Below are 14,719 nucleotides of genomic sequence, written 5' to 3'. Positions count from 1 at the left end.
TTACTTCTTTTAAGGATTTTGGTGGTCGCCTGGCCTGGTGGTTAGCGTCAACTGTGGTAACAGATTTGAATTCCGCAGGTAGCGAATGTTTGTGATGAACACTAGCATTCAATTGTATAGGTACCCATGGAGTCATTAGTTCATAGTACCTACTTCTACATTGTACAAGTTCTGTCTAGTTTGGGACTAGGTATTTGGATCAATTTATTTATTATTACAGATTTAGTCGTGTGTTTGCACTTTTATACTTGAGGACTTGCACATCAAGCTTAACACGGTGGCAGCTTGCGTAGTTATAATAAGCGCGATTTTCCCACAAAAATGAGTAGCCGGATGTGCTTCCGAATGTACGAAGCTAGTTTAATGTTGATAGTTCATAATAGTAAGAACTCATGGTTCCCTCATCATATTGCTTCTGTAATTGACAATTTCTGATGGGTTCGACTTAGACCTACACAGAAACAATAATGTAATTAATTAAGCATTCATAACACTAACTTTTCTTTTAGCCGTAATATTTACAAGCATTTACATGAAACTCAGTCTATATTTATTAATACTTTTAATTTAGTCTAAATAATATCTACAATTTAAATTACTACAGTAACTTTGGTAAATTTACATTTATTCGAGATCTAGTAGATATGTTGCGTCAGTTATTATACAAAATTTTGACTAGTTTTGACCAAACGTTTACCGCTACACATTATTTATTTAATCAAGTAACAATATTTTAATTTACTTTCGTAATTCTATAATAATTTTCTATGTTTTCAGTACTATGTTATCTTTTACATCCCACACTGAAACCTCGCAAACTTTATGATAATATTATGAAAATATAATTTAACGAATTTATACCATCCTGACTCGTTCAGTGTTTTAATCTCACGTAATGTTTTATTAAAACGACTTTATAATATTTACTCGTCGCAATAAAATTAAACCTATAGCTCTTTTACTAGTAAATATATCGATTCATCGAACTTAAAATACATCGTGTAAATAATAGACGGGAATTAAAAATATATGTTCCAGTCTGAGACCAACATCAAAGCGTCGTTTTCAGAGGTGATTGTACAGGGAGGTGTAATTAATTCATTTTCTTAGTTGCTCAAAGCAAAACATCAGCCCGAGATGTTGCTATCTTGATTAAAATGACTAATGAGTACAAAAATCCGTTACAGAGATGATCCTTGGAGCCCGCTCCGTTGTAATCTTGTAACCTGAAATCTGAAAACATTTTGTTAATTACTTGTGAGTTTTTTGCTCGAAGCAAAATACAAAGGCAACAGGTAATTTTTCAGATAACTTTGTTACGAATGATATACAGGATTTATACGCACAAAAGGTTTGAAATTATAATCTGATACGAATGCCTTTAACGACATTTTAATTTGGAGTGAATTTCTTTCCCGTCTCATATCCCCTTACTGGCTCAAATCCCGTTATACTTTTCTGCCACTTTCCGCAGTTCTACACCGGTTTTGAGCTTACACGCGACGTCTTTATGCCCTTGAAAATGGTACCAATCCAAAAAAATATCTCAGACAAACTCGTTACTTATTTTTCTCAAACATTATTTTCATAACTGACTTAATAGCTTCTTCCAATGGCACAAACTCAGAATAGATGACATGTACGTGATCCGTTAAGAAGAAATATCAAATCTTAAAGTTAACACGCACCTTGTGTACCGAATGGAGTACTTTGCGATGATTTGTCAGCCATCACGTTCATCCTCTGAACAACTGTCAAGAATAAGGTTTTATTGAAAAATTTCAACACTAAATTACATTACTTCCGAAACAAGTACTAGAACTATAATGGAACTCACCGTTTTTGTTTTCCAAGGCTGGTGGTGACATTGCTGAAATAAAACAACATTGTTGAGACTAGTGTCTTAAGTAAAGTTTTCTAATAACAATAGTAACTTGGTTATTATTTTTTGCTTGAACATGCGATAGAGACTTTGCTTCATGAAGTAAATAGGTATATTCGGAGGTAGAACCTTAGTTAAAACGTACCTATCTAGATTTAATTAATACATTTTATGAACTTCACGAAAACATAGAAGTTGAACCCATAAATTACTGAATACCCTTAATATCTACGTGGCTACATATTTCCGACCCATTTTTAAAACCAGAGATACCTAACTCGTTAACAATTTACGAGTATTATACAGAGTCCCCTTGAAATCTGTATAAGTATTTCTTTATTTTAAATTCGGTAATTTATATTAGATTGGTTTTACTGAAGCATTTTGACTCACGGTATAGTTTGATGGTGCCCTCGGTGTCACCCAGCGAGTTTTTGGAGACGCACTTGTAGGCGCCGTAGTCCGTAGTGGTGATCCTGCGGATGGCCAGCCGCAGCATGGAACGGTACGAGCTGTCCACCTTCTGCGGCTCGAGACCGCCTCCTGGACAAAAGGGGGCAATAACTTAACATAAATTTTACAGCTAAAACTACTATCTCTCTCTCTCTCTCGTCGGTCAAAGGAAGTTGTAAGAAAGAAAAACACCTAGCTGATTTACTATCGAGTATACCTACAAAACATAGCAACTCTAAAAGCTATGTTTAAAGGTACTAATGCACAGCTACATGAAATACGTGACAACGCAGGATTGTAGGTGAAACGTACTTTGGACGTAGGAAAAGCCACAAATAAACCATGAAATATAATCTGCTCCACGCAAATGTTTAAGTTACTTTGTTTGAAAATACCGGTATAATTTATTGATGGGATTTAGACATTGTAACAGATATACTTTTACTTGTAAGTATCTATGCTTATATTATTAACACTGATTCTAAATTACACCACAGCTCGGAGGAGTCAATATCTTGTAGCCTTATCAATTTAGTTACAAGTTAACTAGCTAACTAACTTACCTAGATCTAATTAAATGAAAGTACCGTAGAGTCGTATGACTTTGACCCAATATTCAGCAATATTTTCATTTTCACCTAACAGTTGAAAGGGGTTTGCCTATATTTTTATTTTATTAAATTAGTTGTATCATTGGGGATATAAGGAAACTATACACACAAATATTTGGTAGCCATATAAAGGATTTAGTATATATTTTTTTTGTCAAACTTTGGGTCAAAGTCATCCTAGGGCTTGCGTTACTTTGGCCTGCTTATTTTCTTGTTCTAAAATCGAAAGATTGTGGTTGCTGGGACAAACTCAGCCCCAAAAAATATTATCTATTGGTGAAAAATTACAAAACCACATAAAATAGAGTAATTTTTTTTATTTTAAGTTAAATATTTTTACATTTTTATACTTAAGTCGTCTGATTCTTCGCTAACATCAACAGCATTGCTCACTTTAAGATGTTGATCAGCTAGAACTTTTTTTGGGGTCATGTCCATTCTTCGTTTCATTTGTGATTCGTCTTCAAACTCGACGTCATCATCAGGTAATTCTTGAGTAGACGAGACTTTGCTCATCCAAGAGCTACAACTTGTAGTAGAATGACGGCTCTGTTGTCGTCGTTTCTTAGTCTTGGCGAGTGGTTTTAGCATCAAGCCTGATGAAGTTGCTTCTGCAATGTCTGCTGCACTAATTGACTGGCCAGCAGGGATGTTCAGTTTCTTTTTTTTAGCGATGTTTTGAACTGGGCTGCTTTCGTTTCGTGCTTGCTCCAACTTTTGAATAAAGGTCCCTGTGATTAAGACTAAAGTCTCCTGTAACGATGGAACGAAGAAAAAAACATAAAATACATTATAATATACACCCATGGGTCACTTTTTCCCATGGGCCAAAGTGAAACAAAATCTCATTAAAATTCTGACCATGTCACTTTTTAGCAATATCACAAAAATAGTTCAATTTTTTGATAAAAAAAATACGATGCCGAGGGTCACAGACATAAGTATCACACTTTCAATCAAATATTTAGAAAGAAACTCACCTGAATTAATAGTTACACACGAAAGTTTGCACCACAAAAATTTGCTCCAAAAACAAATGGTTCAAAAGCAACAAAATTAACCAATCAGAGAAAAGACCACAAGCTCGAAACACTGTTTTACCGGCAGCTTGTGCTGCATCTATTGATTTTTACGCGTACTTTTTCGAAACAGACTGTAGGAGAGGTGTGGCGCGAATTTTAAACTTTAACCAATTTAGGGCCAAAGTCATCCCCTAGGGCTTAAGTCATACGACTTTACGGTACCTATACTTATTATTAAGAACAAAGTGCTCCAAGTCTCCCCTTGCTCAAACTAGAAGACCAAAAATAAAAATCCCTAAATTAAATCAGATGCTCACGTCAATTAGTCCCAATACTATCAGTAGCCCGCAATGACATGCCCAATGATGTCCTGATAAGTTTGACAATAACACCGACCCGCATAGGACGATAAACATCTGCATAGTCCTCTGAGGAATCACTAATCGCAGCAAAAGACTAAAATAATGTCACTCACTTTCACTTTGTATCGATTGAATGAACATTTTCTAAGCATTAAGTACGTGTGTGGCAATATCTGATAATAAATGTTTTCAATTCAATATATTTTTCAATAATTCAGAACAAAAATGCTAGACATAAGTATTTACTATTTATATAATAGTAGAGATATAAATTACAAAGAAATTACAGAGAAAATGGGAAAAGCGCGAATTATTTTGAGGCCAGAGAAACTGGGACATTACTTTGCACCTGAAATGGACGTAAAGTAACATAACTTGCAATAACGTTCAACGTAAATTTTATACTAATTTTATGCATAACAATGTTTTAAGCGAATTTATGAAGAAAAAGATAGCTTGAAAACTTTCAGTGCATTTAGAGAGTAATATCGGTATAGATTTCACTTCCTTACTTCAATTCTCCAAAGTTTAACTTTGGACCGTAGAAAAATTATCACGAATTTGAATATTTTTATTACATAATATCATTTTTTGTTAACGGAACGAAATTGAAATATTTTACTTTTACATACTGTATACTGCGTTCTAACACGCATATTAAGTACTTAACTTACAATTATAACATTTTTACTTAGTGGCCCATTTTTGGGCTAATCATTAAAAGGAGAAAATGTGAAATAGTATATGTAAGGTATTTTTTAAATATTAGTTATCGTTGTCGATAAACTTTTGTTCAACGATCATAGTTTAACGTGTGTCGGACACGCAACTGCTTACTTCCTTGACGGCTCATTTTATAACGAAGTTCATAGTACACAAAATAATTTTCCTTTTGCCTTTGAACTTTATATAAGTTACCCTGGTTATAAGAACGGCATTTCTTGCTCTATTTCATTGTGTTTTGATACTCAGTTACTAGCTGAGTTATTCTCAAATACCCTTGATAAAATAGGCGTCGCATTACTTTTCAATATAAATAAATAGTAAAGATAAAGAATTGTATCTTCAAGATGACCCCGAATTTGTACCAAATTAGGTTTGCTTAAGTCTTGCTAAGTTTCCCACGCTTCTCCGGCCTATAAGTTCATAATAAACAGTGACGTAAATTGAAGTAAAACCCCGACTGAATATTCAATTGTTACCATCATGACTTGAAAGCTTCTACTACGATAGAAGTTCAAACAGTTAGGAAAAAATTCTAGAGTAGACTTAGGATGGATTCGACCAAACAAGAGTAAATATTAATTTCAGAAAACTTGTCATTTTGACATATTTCCCATACTGAAACTGTCAATGTGCCAGTTATACCAGGAGTTATCCTCGGATAAAGGTTTTGTCAAATCGGGCCTTAGACTGTTATGTTTATGGAATTATCACATTTTTATTACGTCATTTAAGGTCGACGTGCGGGCTTAGTATCTATAAGATCAAAATTAATCGATTGAATTAGTCATTTTGTGGTAGGCGGTGGTACCTGGGTATTTCTCATCGCCACGGTTCTCATCGTCACCTTCGTGGCGAATTTTATTTCTAACTTATTTCAACTTTTTGTAAACAAAAATTGTAGCGCTTGATGTGAAGATTGTATTCTCAGTAAATCAGTCAAATAGTGAGTCTCGTTTGGAANTAACATGAGCACAGGAACCTACTGTTATTCGGCCAATATCAGGGCAAATGAATCCTCGTTCCATCATGTGTTTCTTGGGGCTCCACAGTATGTGTAGCAGCTCGATCAGCTCACTGCCACTTAAGGATGACATATTTGGTCAGATCCCCGCAGCTGAAACAAAGAAATTAATTATGGTATCATTCAAAATTCAATCTTTAAGATATTGAGATGTGATGTCAATTTTTATCTATCAGTAAGAAGTATTTGTATAGAAAAAAATATACACTTTGTTCAAATATATCAAGCCAATGTCTTTAATAAAATATAATGAAAACAATTATAAAAAAAACTTACTTGACGAGGTGAAATCTGTTCCATTATTACATTCTTTTCGAATATGTGATTCTCTTTCCGTGTTAATATGCAGTCTATGGAACGTATTTGTAACAAAGACAATCCATGTTAACTGTGACCAGTGCTAGTGGTTGCTTCTTCATTTGAAATATTATTTGTCCTTGATTGGTGCAGAGCCACACCGTGGCCACGGTCCAACATGAGTGACAACATACACTGCTGTTATCTAAAAAAAAAAGTTTTATTAGGATTATGGTAATCTACGGTACAGGTAGTTGATCAAATACATTGTAAAAGGTATTCAACAAGTCCACACGCTCATTCAATAACTTACCAGCTGAGGAGTCATCCACTGACATTATAACCAACTGAACTTAATAAGCTCTAGGCTATGTCGCCTCCTCTGCATCATGTCAGCTATACAATTGATACCTAACATAGGTTCCTCATGAGATTGAGGAATTGCTAGTTGCATTATCCAAAATCGGGCTGGGGTTAACATTGGGGCTCGGGTCGGAGTCCATACGTAAGCCGTGGTCGGCGTTTAGGCAAGGTTCGATGTCCGAAAGTGAGCCATTGGTCATTGGTTGAGTGACAGGGTCATCGGGAAGGGAAGCATCGAGGACCATGGTCAAAAAAATAAAGACGTCAAAAGGGAAACTTATACAACACTCTTCTGCTTTTATTTTGGAAAAGACTTGGTTTTGAGAACTAAACAACACTCACGATGAAAAATACAAAACAAAGCGAATGACAGATAACAGCTGTGACAATATTTTCAGTGTTGCCATGCTAATAATGTGGTGATGAATAAAAATAATCGATATAAAAATCGATTGTATTTTTTGATGACTCGAAATAAGGTGTACTATAATAAGGTGTATGTGAAATAAGGTTTCATTTAGTTATTTAAATATTTTTGGTAGTGTTATTAGAATATTATGTCATTTTAATGAATACGTATTTAAATAAATAATAATTGTCATAGTCGAACAACAATCGATATGAATCGATTCTTACCGATGAGATTCATTTTGGCAACACTGAAATGAGTGTTAAAGACAGGAAGTTGTAATTATCGGTATCCTTCCGTTTGGCCAAATTACTTTTCGCCAAATTTCACTTCGCAAACAACTTATCGCCAAAGTTTCATTTCCCAAATGAACTTTTAGCAACTGTACTTTTCGCAACTAATTCATTTGGTCAAGACTCGAAATAAGGTGTATAATAAGGTGTGTGTGATATAAGGTTTCATTTAGTTATTTCAATATTTTTGGTTGTGTTATTAGAATATTAAAAAGGTTTTATAAACGTCATTTTAATGAATACGTATTTAAAAAAATAATAATTGTCATAGTCGAACAACAATCGATAATGAATCGATTCTTACCGATAAGATTCATTTTGGCAACACTGAAATGAGTGTTAAAGACAGGAAGTTGTAATTATCACATAAAGTACTATTTAAATTGGATTTTTATAAAGACAAATTGATACAAAGTTACACTAAGTGAATACTTTAAAAATTAGTTAAAATTTTTTGGCAAATTCATATTTTCATTAGCAGCTTGTCCACGCCAGGCCAGAAATGAACATTGTCCTTTGAATTTAATGGTTCAAGTCGAATACTACACAAATAAGTCTAACATGTTAAGTTTTCAATGGCAAAGTTTCAATTAAATTGTTTAAATTTTAGAGGTAGAAACTATTGTTCAAGCAAGCGACGGTATGTCTATGGACAATCACAAAAGGCTACGTATTTTTTTCGCGGAGCGACGATCGACCTATCTCACCTCCCCAATGGTCGAAGCGTGACTGACGTTAACCGAATAGAACACTGTGATTGGTTCCTGGTGTTCGGTTTAACGGCAATCTTGTATTATTACTCAAAATTTTAGGTACCTAAAATCGTGTGACCAACGTATTTCGCTTTCTCAATTCAAAATAATTATAAGAAGATATTTTTTTAACCATTGTGTGGAAAGTATATTTAATTACGATGATTTTAGTATATGCTACACACAAATTGAATGAAAATTGTGAATGCAGTAACCAAATGTTTCATTGCAACCGAAGGTGTGACACGATGAGAACGCGAAAAATGACCCCGTTTTTTATCGTTTCATGTGATTTTTTCGTATTATTTTTGCTTCTATTACGATAAAATTTATTTTGTATGTAGCTAAATAGATATTTTATCATCTGATTTCAAAGGTATTGTTCTAACTTATACCGTTTATGAATTATTATTGTGTGACCATCAAATTTGTGTGTAAATGAGAAGTACCCACCTATTTGTAACTAGTCTAATAATTTGGTCTAGAAAATAAATATTACCTACTAAAGTATTGTAGGTAAGTTATGCCAGTCGCAAGGATATAAAATAAGAAAAAACCGGCCAAGTGCGTGTCGGACTCACGCACAAAGGGTTCCGTACCATTGATTTATGAAATTAAAATCATTTTTTTTAATTTAAGTTATTTGTATGAAAGATTACGCGGTAATAAGCGGTTTACGATTTACGAGGTATTAAAAAAAACTACTTACTAGATCTCGTTCAGAATAATTTTCGTTGGTAGTTTTTTATAGTAATGTACATCATATGTTTTTTTTAGATTTTTAATTTTCTTATTTTAGAAGTTAGAGGGGGGGGGCAACTTTTTTCCACTTTGGAAGCGTCTGTCACGCAAACTATTCGATTTAGAAAAAAATATTTTAGAAACATCGATATCATTTTTGAAGACCTATCCATAGATACCCCACACGTATGTGTTTGATGAAAAAAAAATTTTTGAGTTTCAGTTCTAAGTATGGGGATTGGGGAGCCCCCAATATTTTTTTTTTATTTTTGCATCAAAATCTTAATGCGGTTTACAGAATACATCTACTTACCAAGTTTCAACAGTATAGCTCTTATAGTTTCGGAAAAAAATGTCTGTGACATACGGACGGACGGACAGACAGACATGACGAATCTATAAGGGTTCCGTTTTTTGCCATTTGGCTACGGAACCCTAAAAAGTTAACTAACAGTATTGGACTTGGAATGTTCACAATCTAAAATTCAGAACAAGTTATTATTAGTAAGTGGGCTCATAAAAAGAACTTTTTTTTATTCATAACAAGGCATATATTGGACACAATCGCTACTGGTGTTAAGTGGGATGCAGTCTAGGATGATATATATCTGCCCTATTCACTCTCGCCTTGAAAAGGCCCGGATTATAGTCTTCGGGAAAGACAGCAGCAGGCAGCGAATTCCGGCCCCTAGTTGTTTGCATTATAAAAGAGTCATCAAACATTATTTGAGTTTCTTCCAATCTTACACTATGATATGACTTACCAACAGGTACGATTTCCCCGTTCTCTCTGCTCCAATAGCTGACGGGCTTGGGGTAGGCTTCTGTTTCACACTCCAGAACCAGGTCGGACCCTAATGCTGCGCCCACCAGCTGGTTCCTTATCGTTATCACTGGGGGAACTGTGGGACAACACACCAAAATTATTGTCAACACACCACCAATGTCGCCTCGACCAGTGTCGTCGCTACTACATTCGATGCATTCTAAAGAAAAGATGTCGTATCATCAAGTCTACAAAATAGCTTTGGTGTTTTTCAAATTGCCAATAATGTAATAATAGTCACCGAGCCCACTATCCCAATGAGGCAGTGAGTGCAATTTTGCCAATAAAAACTGGAAAGTGTTGTACAGAATTCTAAAATTGTTAGCATTAACCATCACTCGGACTAACAAAAAGGATATTCTTTTTTGAAGCTCAAACTTGTGTAAAAGTCTCAAAGCACAGGAGCAGAATGCAACTTAGTACCTAACATGAGAAAAAACTTTTACGTCATAAGGTATCAAAGCGTGAACTTTTTGTTTTACCGTGTGAACGAAACGAGAAAAACCCAAAGGCTGTTGTTCTCTAAAAGCATGGCGTAATAATTTATTTACTCACATTCAACTGTGAGCATAATTCTTTTGCTCAATGTGGGAGGGACGCCGTTGGAGGCGATGCAGAGATACGCCCCCGCGTGTTGGCGGCTCACCCTGCTTATGTTTAGGACCGGCCCTTCTAATGATGACACTGAAAACAAAAACGACATAAAACATCCAGAGCAACGTCTCTTCTCTGAGATTTAATTGGTGATATTATTCTGCCTCGGTATCGAACATAGGGACGTTATGATACTGGCAGGAATACCAAACATTAAAATTTGATAATACTACGATAATAAACAGGAGTCATTCGATGTTCAGAAAATTCATACAATACTCGTTGTCTCGTACAAACCTGAAAACTTGCCAACTTATAGTAACTTTTAACATTAAATCTTGGCACAAAAACACCTTTTAATTCCTTAGAGAAACTACATTACCGATAGCCTTTTCCTTTCCGTTTTTGGGTTGAATGATCACATACACATATTATGCACTAGCGGCCGCCCGCGACTTCGTACGCGTGGATCCCATTTTGCCCCCTTCATCTATCTTACGCGGTTTAGATTTTCAACCGACTTCAAAAAAGGAGGAGGTTCTCAATTCGACCCGTATGTTTTTTTTTCTATGTTTGTTACGCGATAACTCCGCCAATTATGAACCGATTTGAACAAATCTTTTTTCGGCGTATAGGTAATACCTCAAGGGTGGTCCCATTTAAATTTAATAATAAAAAAAACAACCCCCAAGGGTGGAAAATTGGGGATGAACTTTTTTATACGCAATATCTCCGCCGATTATAAACCAATTTGAACGATTATTTTTTTGTTGAATAGGTATTATCAAAAGGGTGGTTTCATGCGAATTTGAAGAAAATATTTCACCCCCAAGGTTGGAAAATTGAACTTTTTTATACGCAATATCTCCGCCGATTATGAACCAATTTTTTTTGGTCTCAGTGTACTGCCTTCATTCAGTGGTAACATCAAGGTAATAGTTAGTTAACTAAAAAGCAAGAAATAAGTAAAATTTTATAAAAAAAAATAAAACCGACTCAGTGCAGGCAAACTTTACATGTTTCATAATCTTGGCACCGACTCCAGAAGTATCAATCATGGTATACCATAAATATTAATAATTCGTCCTAATAAATAAGTAGGTAATTAGTAATTATTTTTCTACGTTTTAGTGTAGGTTTTTTGGAGTCGGTTTTTATTTTCATACAAATGGTTTTTCCCGCTAATTCCCGTTCCCGTTGGAATTTTGCAATATCCTGTTGTAACTAAGCATTAAGTTTACTAAGGAACCTGCATGACAAATTTCAAGCGTTTAACTTAAGCGGTTTAAATTTTTCATACAAATGTTTTTTCCCGCTAACTCCCGTTCCCGTGGGAATTTTGCAATATCCTGTTGTAACTAAGGTTTAAGTTTACTAAGGTACCTGCATGCCAGATTTCAAGCGTCTAACTTAAGCGGTTTAGATTTTTCATACAAAAGGATTTTCCCGCTAATTCCCGATCCCGTGGGAATTTTGCAATATCCTGTTGTAACTAAGCTTTAAGTTTACTAAGGTACCTGCATGCTAAATTTCAAGCGTCTGACTTAAGCGGTTTAGATTTTTCATACAAAAGGATTTTCCCGCTTATTCCCGTTCCCTTGGGAATTCCTAAGTATACTATAACCTGCCCAGGAGTATCAAGAATAATTGTACTAAGTTTCGTTAAAATCCGTCGAGTAGTTTTAGTTTCTATAAGGAACATACAGACAGACAGACAGACAAAAATTTTACTGATTGCATTTTTGGCATCAGTATCGATCACTAATCACCCCCTGATAGTTATTTTGAAAATATATTTAATGTACAGAATTGACCTCTCTACAGATTTATTATAAGTATAGATGTTGGTAATATAATATGAGAATGATAACGAAAAACTTATAACTGATTTCACAACTGTTTAACATTGTCTTTCTGAATAAATATATTATGAAGATTGTCCTAATAAGACGACACAATTATTCTCGTAGACGTATTTCCCTCTTTCAGCATTTACACTCATACTTTGAATAAAACGAATAACTACGTTTTGACATGTTTACTTCTTTTATGGATATTTATACAAAGAAATCTGTCTTTACAAAAGCGCTAGAAATAAGTAGCTTTTGGTGTTTATTGAGTAACATATTTCAATCGAAATGAGACGGAGAGTTTTCCTTGATAATAAAAAAACACTGTTTCTATTTTTATAGTTGTAAGTAAATTTATTTGTTAGCAGCATACGTGTATCGATTATTTTGTGGGTATTTAATAATTCATATCGAATGCGAACACAAAAAATAACGAATGTTACTCGTATAAATTATTCATTAATGATGTAGGTACTTAGTTGCTCCATTCAATGGCTGTTTTATTTTCAGATTTACAGCCATACGGTTTTGGTCGTATTTAATTAAGATAACTAGATAATAAGTAACTTGTCCTGACTTCCATCTACTTAAATCTACAAGTATACCTCTATCTATATTTTTTTTTTACCTACTCCTATACTTATTGATTGTTCGTATTGTTTGAAAGTTTTGTATCGCTTTAAACTACATATTAAATCACTCATATACAAGTAAGTCTGCACAAAAAAAAATCAGTTCATTCACGGTGATATTTAATCCGATGCATTTCGTGTATTCTGTCTGTGTCTTTATCAAAGCTTTGCATCTGCTTAATTCAGCTTTAATAACTTTCAGTTCGTTCGTAATATAATACCCGTAACATGATAATTTTATTACACAACTCAGATACACGAGTAGCTCACTATACAGGGTCTCTACTAATTCGTACACATTTGAATAATAAATTATACACTGAATTAAAGATAAAATATAGCTACAGGCAAGTCTTAATTGATACAAAAAATAACGTTTTTGTCAATTCCGCTTCCTTAGAAAAGTATTTTTGTTCAATATATCGTACATGTATAAATATTTAGGCTGCGCTTGAGCCTGACTGATATCATTATCACCAAAGCTTCAAATTTCCTATCTGTACGTGGTCTGAGGATAAACTGAAAAGATCATCAACCTTCTGTTTGGTAAAAGTCATTAACTTACTAAGTTGATTAGAAGTTTTTACCTTGAATCCCATCTGCTATAGTGATTGGTTTGGAATGTTCTCGTCTCCACGTGATCTGAGGATGAGGGGAGCCGGTGGCAGCACACGTGAGGCTCACGGAGGCTCCTTCCCTCACTGTCTGGTCAGTACTCGTACCGCGGTCCAATATGTCGGGAGGCACTATGATAGAAACAAATACGTTACTACAACCCACACTACATAACTGCGCACTGGGAGATGTACCGGTGAGTGCGAGGGAGAGTTGCTTTTCAGCGAGGTGCGCAATTAACTTGACCGGGTTGTATAAGATTATTTTTTTGTTACCACGGCACACGATCACAGGTAATTGTATTGTAGACGAAGCAATAGTATACTTACAAAAAGTGAAGCTACGGTGCGCAGCCTCTTACCAGTAGTTTTTCATTAGGCAAAGGAGTGCGTACTTAACTTTAACATAGAGGACTTACTTTGGAACGTTCAAAGAATTTAGAAACAAAGAGAAATTGGCAAATTAAAACTTTTGGTGGCGGAACAAACGAATACCGTATAAAGGAAACTAACTACTTTAATGTTGGAACAGGCAAATTTTACTCAAAGGAAATTGTATCATATTCAGAAATGGGAAAACTGCATTCATAATTTCTTACAAAGACTGACTACGAATAGTCGTAGTCAGTAGCCATTGCACAGTCTTTTATTTTGCCTTAGAAGCGGACATCCCTGTTTTATTAATTCAATCGTTAGATATTACTATTATGTAAGAAATTGATGAAGGAACTAGTAGTTGTATTTGCTTAGTTTTGAAGAAATATTCGATTTTGTGATTTTATAAAAAAAAACAGTTTTAGAAGCATATTTTCTAAAAAAATTACATTAAGTCAGAATTTTGTAAATAAATTTACCTATCACTATAACCTCTACCTTTATGCAAAAATAAATGGTTATTGCTGCAGTAATTTAGGAATTATTTAATAATTTATGATTTTCAGAAAACATTTTGTTCTCCGTTGTCCTAGAAAATTGGTATCTATTCTTACTTTATATTGATGCATGATATAATTATCTATAATACCTGAAAATATTACTTGCCTGTCCCGTGGGATTTCGATGATACGACTAGAAAAATTTGTCAAAAGTAATATTGACTAAGGCCATCGGTCAAAACCACTTTTAACTGAAATTTGCAGTCAAAAGTGGTTTTGATCGATTATGAGTTTTGACTGCAACATATATATCGATGTTTCGAAAACGATAGATTTCCAATAAGCCGCCACAGGGCCAGCTCTATAATTATCAAACTCGACCAGACAAATTAATAA

At 34.5% G+C, this 14,719-nt stretch overlaps 1 protein-coding gene across 3 annotated transcripts in view; it reads right to left on the bottom strand.

The window, feature by feature from the left end:
• Positions 1 to 416: 416 nt before the first annotated feature.
• The window catches only part of LOC114358557 (lachesin), a 39,565-nt gene continuing 25,262 nt past the window's right edge, over positions 417 to 14,719 (bottom strand). Inside the window, exons 4-10 of one of the 3 annotated variants that reach the window (XM_028312552.1) lie at positions 13,422 to 13,580; positions 10,314 to 10,442; positions 9,697 to 9,834; positions 2,276 to 2,425; positions 1,838 to 1,870; positions 1,689 to 1,751; positions 417 to 1,233 (exon numbers count right to left, since the gene is read on the bottom strand). In XM_028312552.1, coding sequence (XP_028168353.1) covers positions 1,115 to 1,233; positions 1,689 to 1,751; positions 1,838 to 1,870; positions 2,276 to 2,425; positions 9,697 to 9,834; positions 10,314 to 10,442; positions 13,422 to 13,580 — 791 coding nt within the window. In that variant the 3' untranslated portion in view covers positions 417 to 1,114. The remainder of the gene's footprint in view (positions 1,234 to 1,688; positions 1,752 to 1,837; positions 1,871 to 2,275; positions 2,426 to 9,696; positions 9,835 to 10,313; positions 10,443 to 13,421; positions 13,581 to 14,719) is intronic. The other 2 variants (XM_028312553.1, XM_028312554.1) reach the window with 2 other exon arrangements.

The sequence above is a fragment of the Ostrinia furnacalis genome, unplaced genomic scaffold (assembly GCF_004193835.3).
Source record: "Ostrinia furnacalis isolate ACB-3 unplaced genomic scaffold, ASM419383v2 OfSCF3993, whole genome shotgun sequence".
Taxonomy (NCBI): domain Eukaryota; kingdom Metazoa; phylum Arthropoda; class Insecta; order Lepidoptera; family Crambidae; genus Ostrinia; species Ostrinia furnacalis.
Note: the sequence above shows the minus strand (reverse complement) of the source record. Positions and strands in the feature narration are given on the sequence as shown.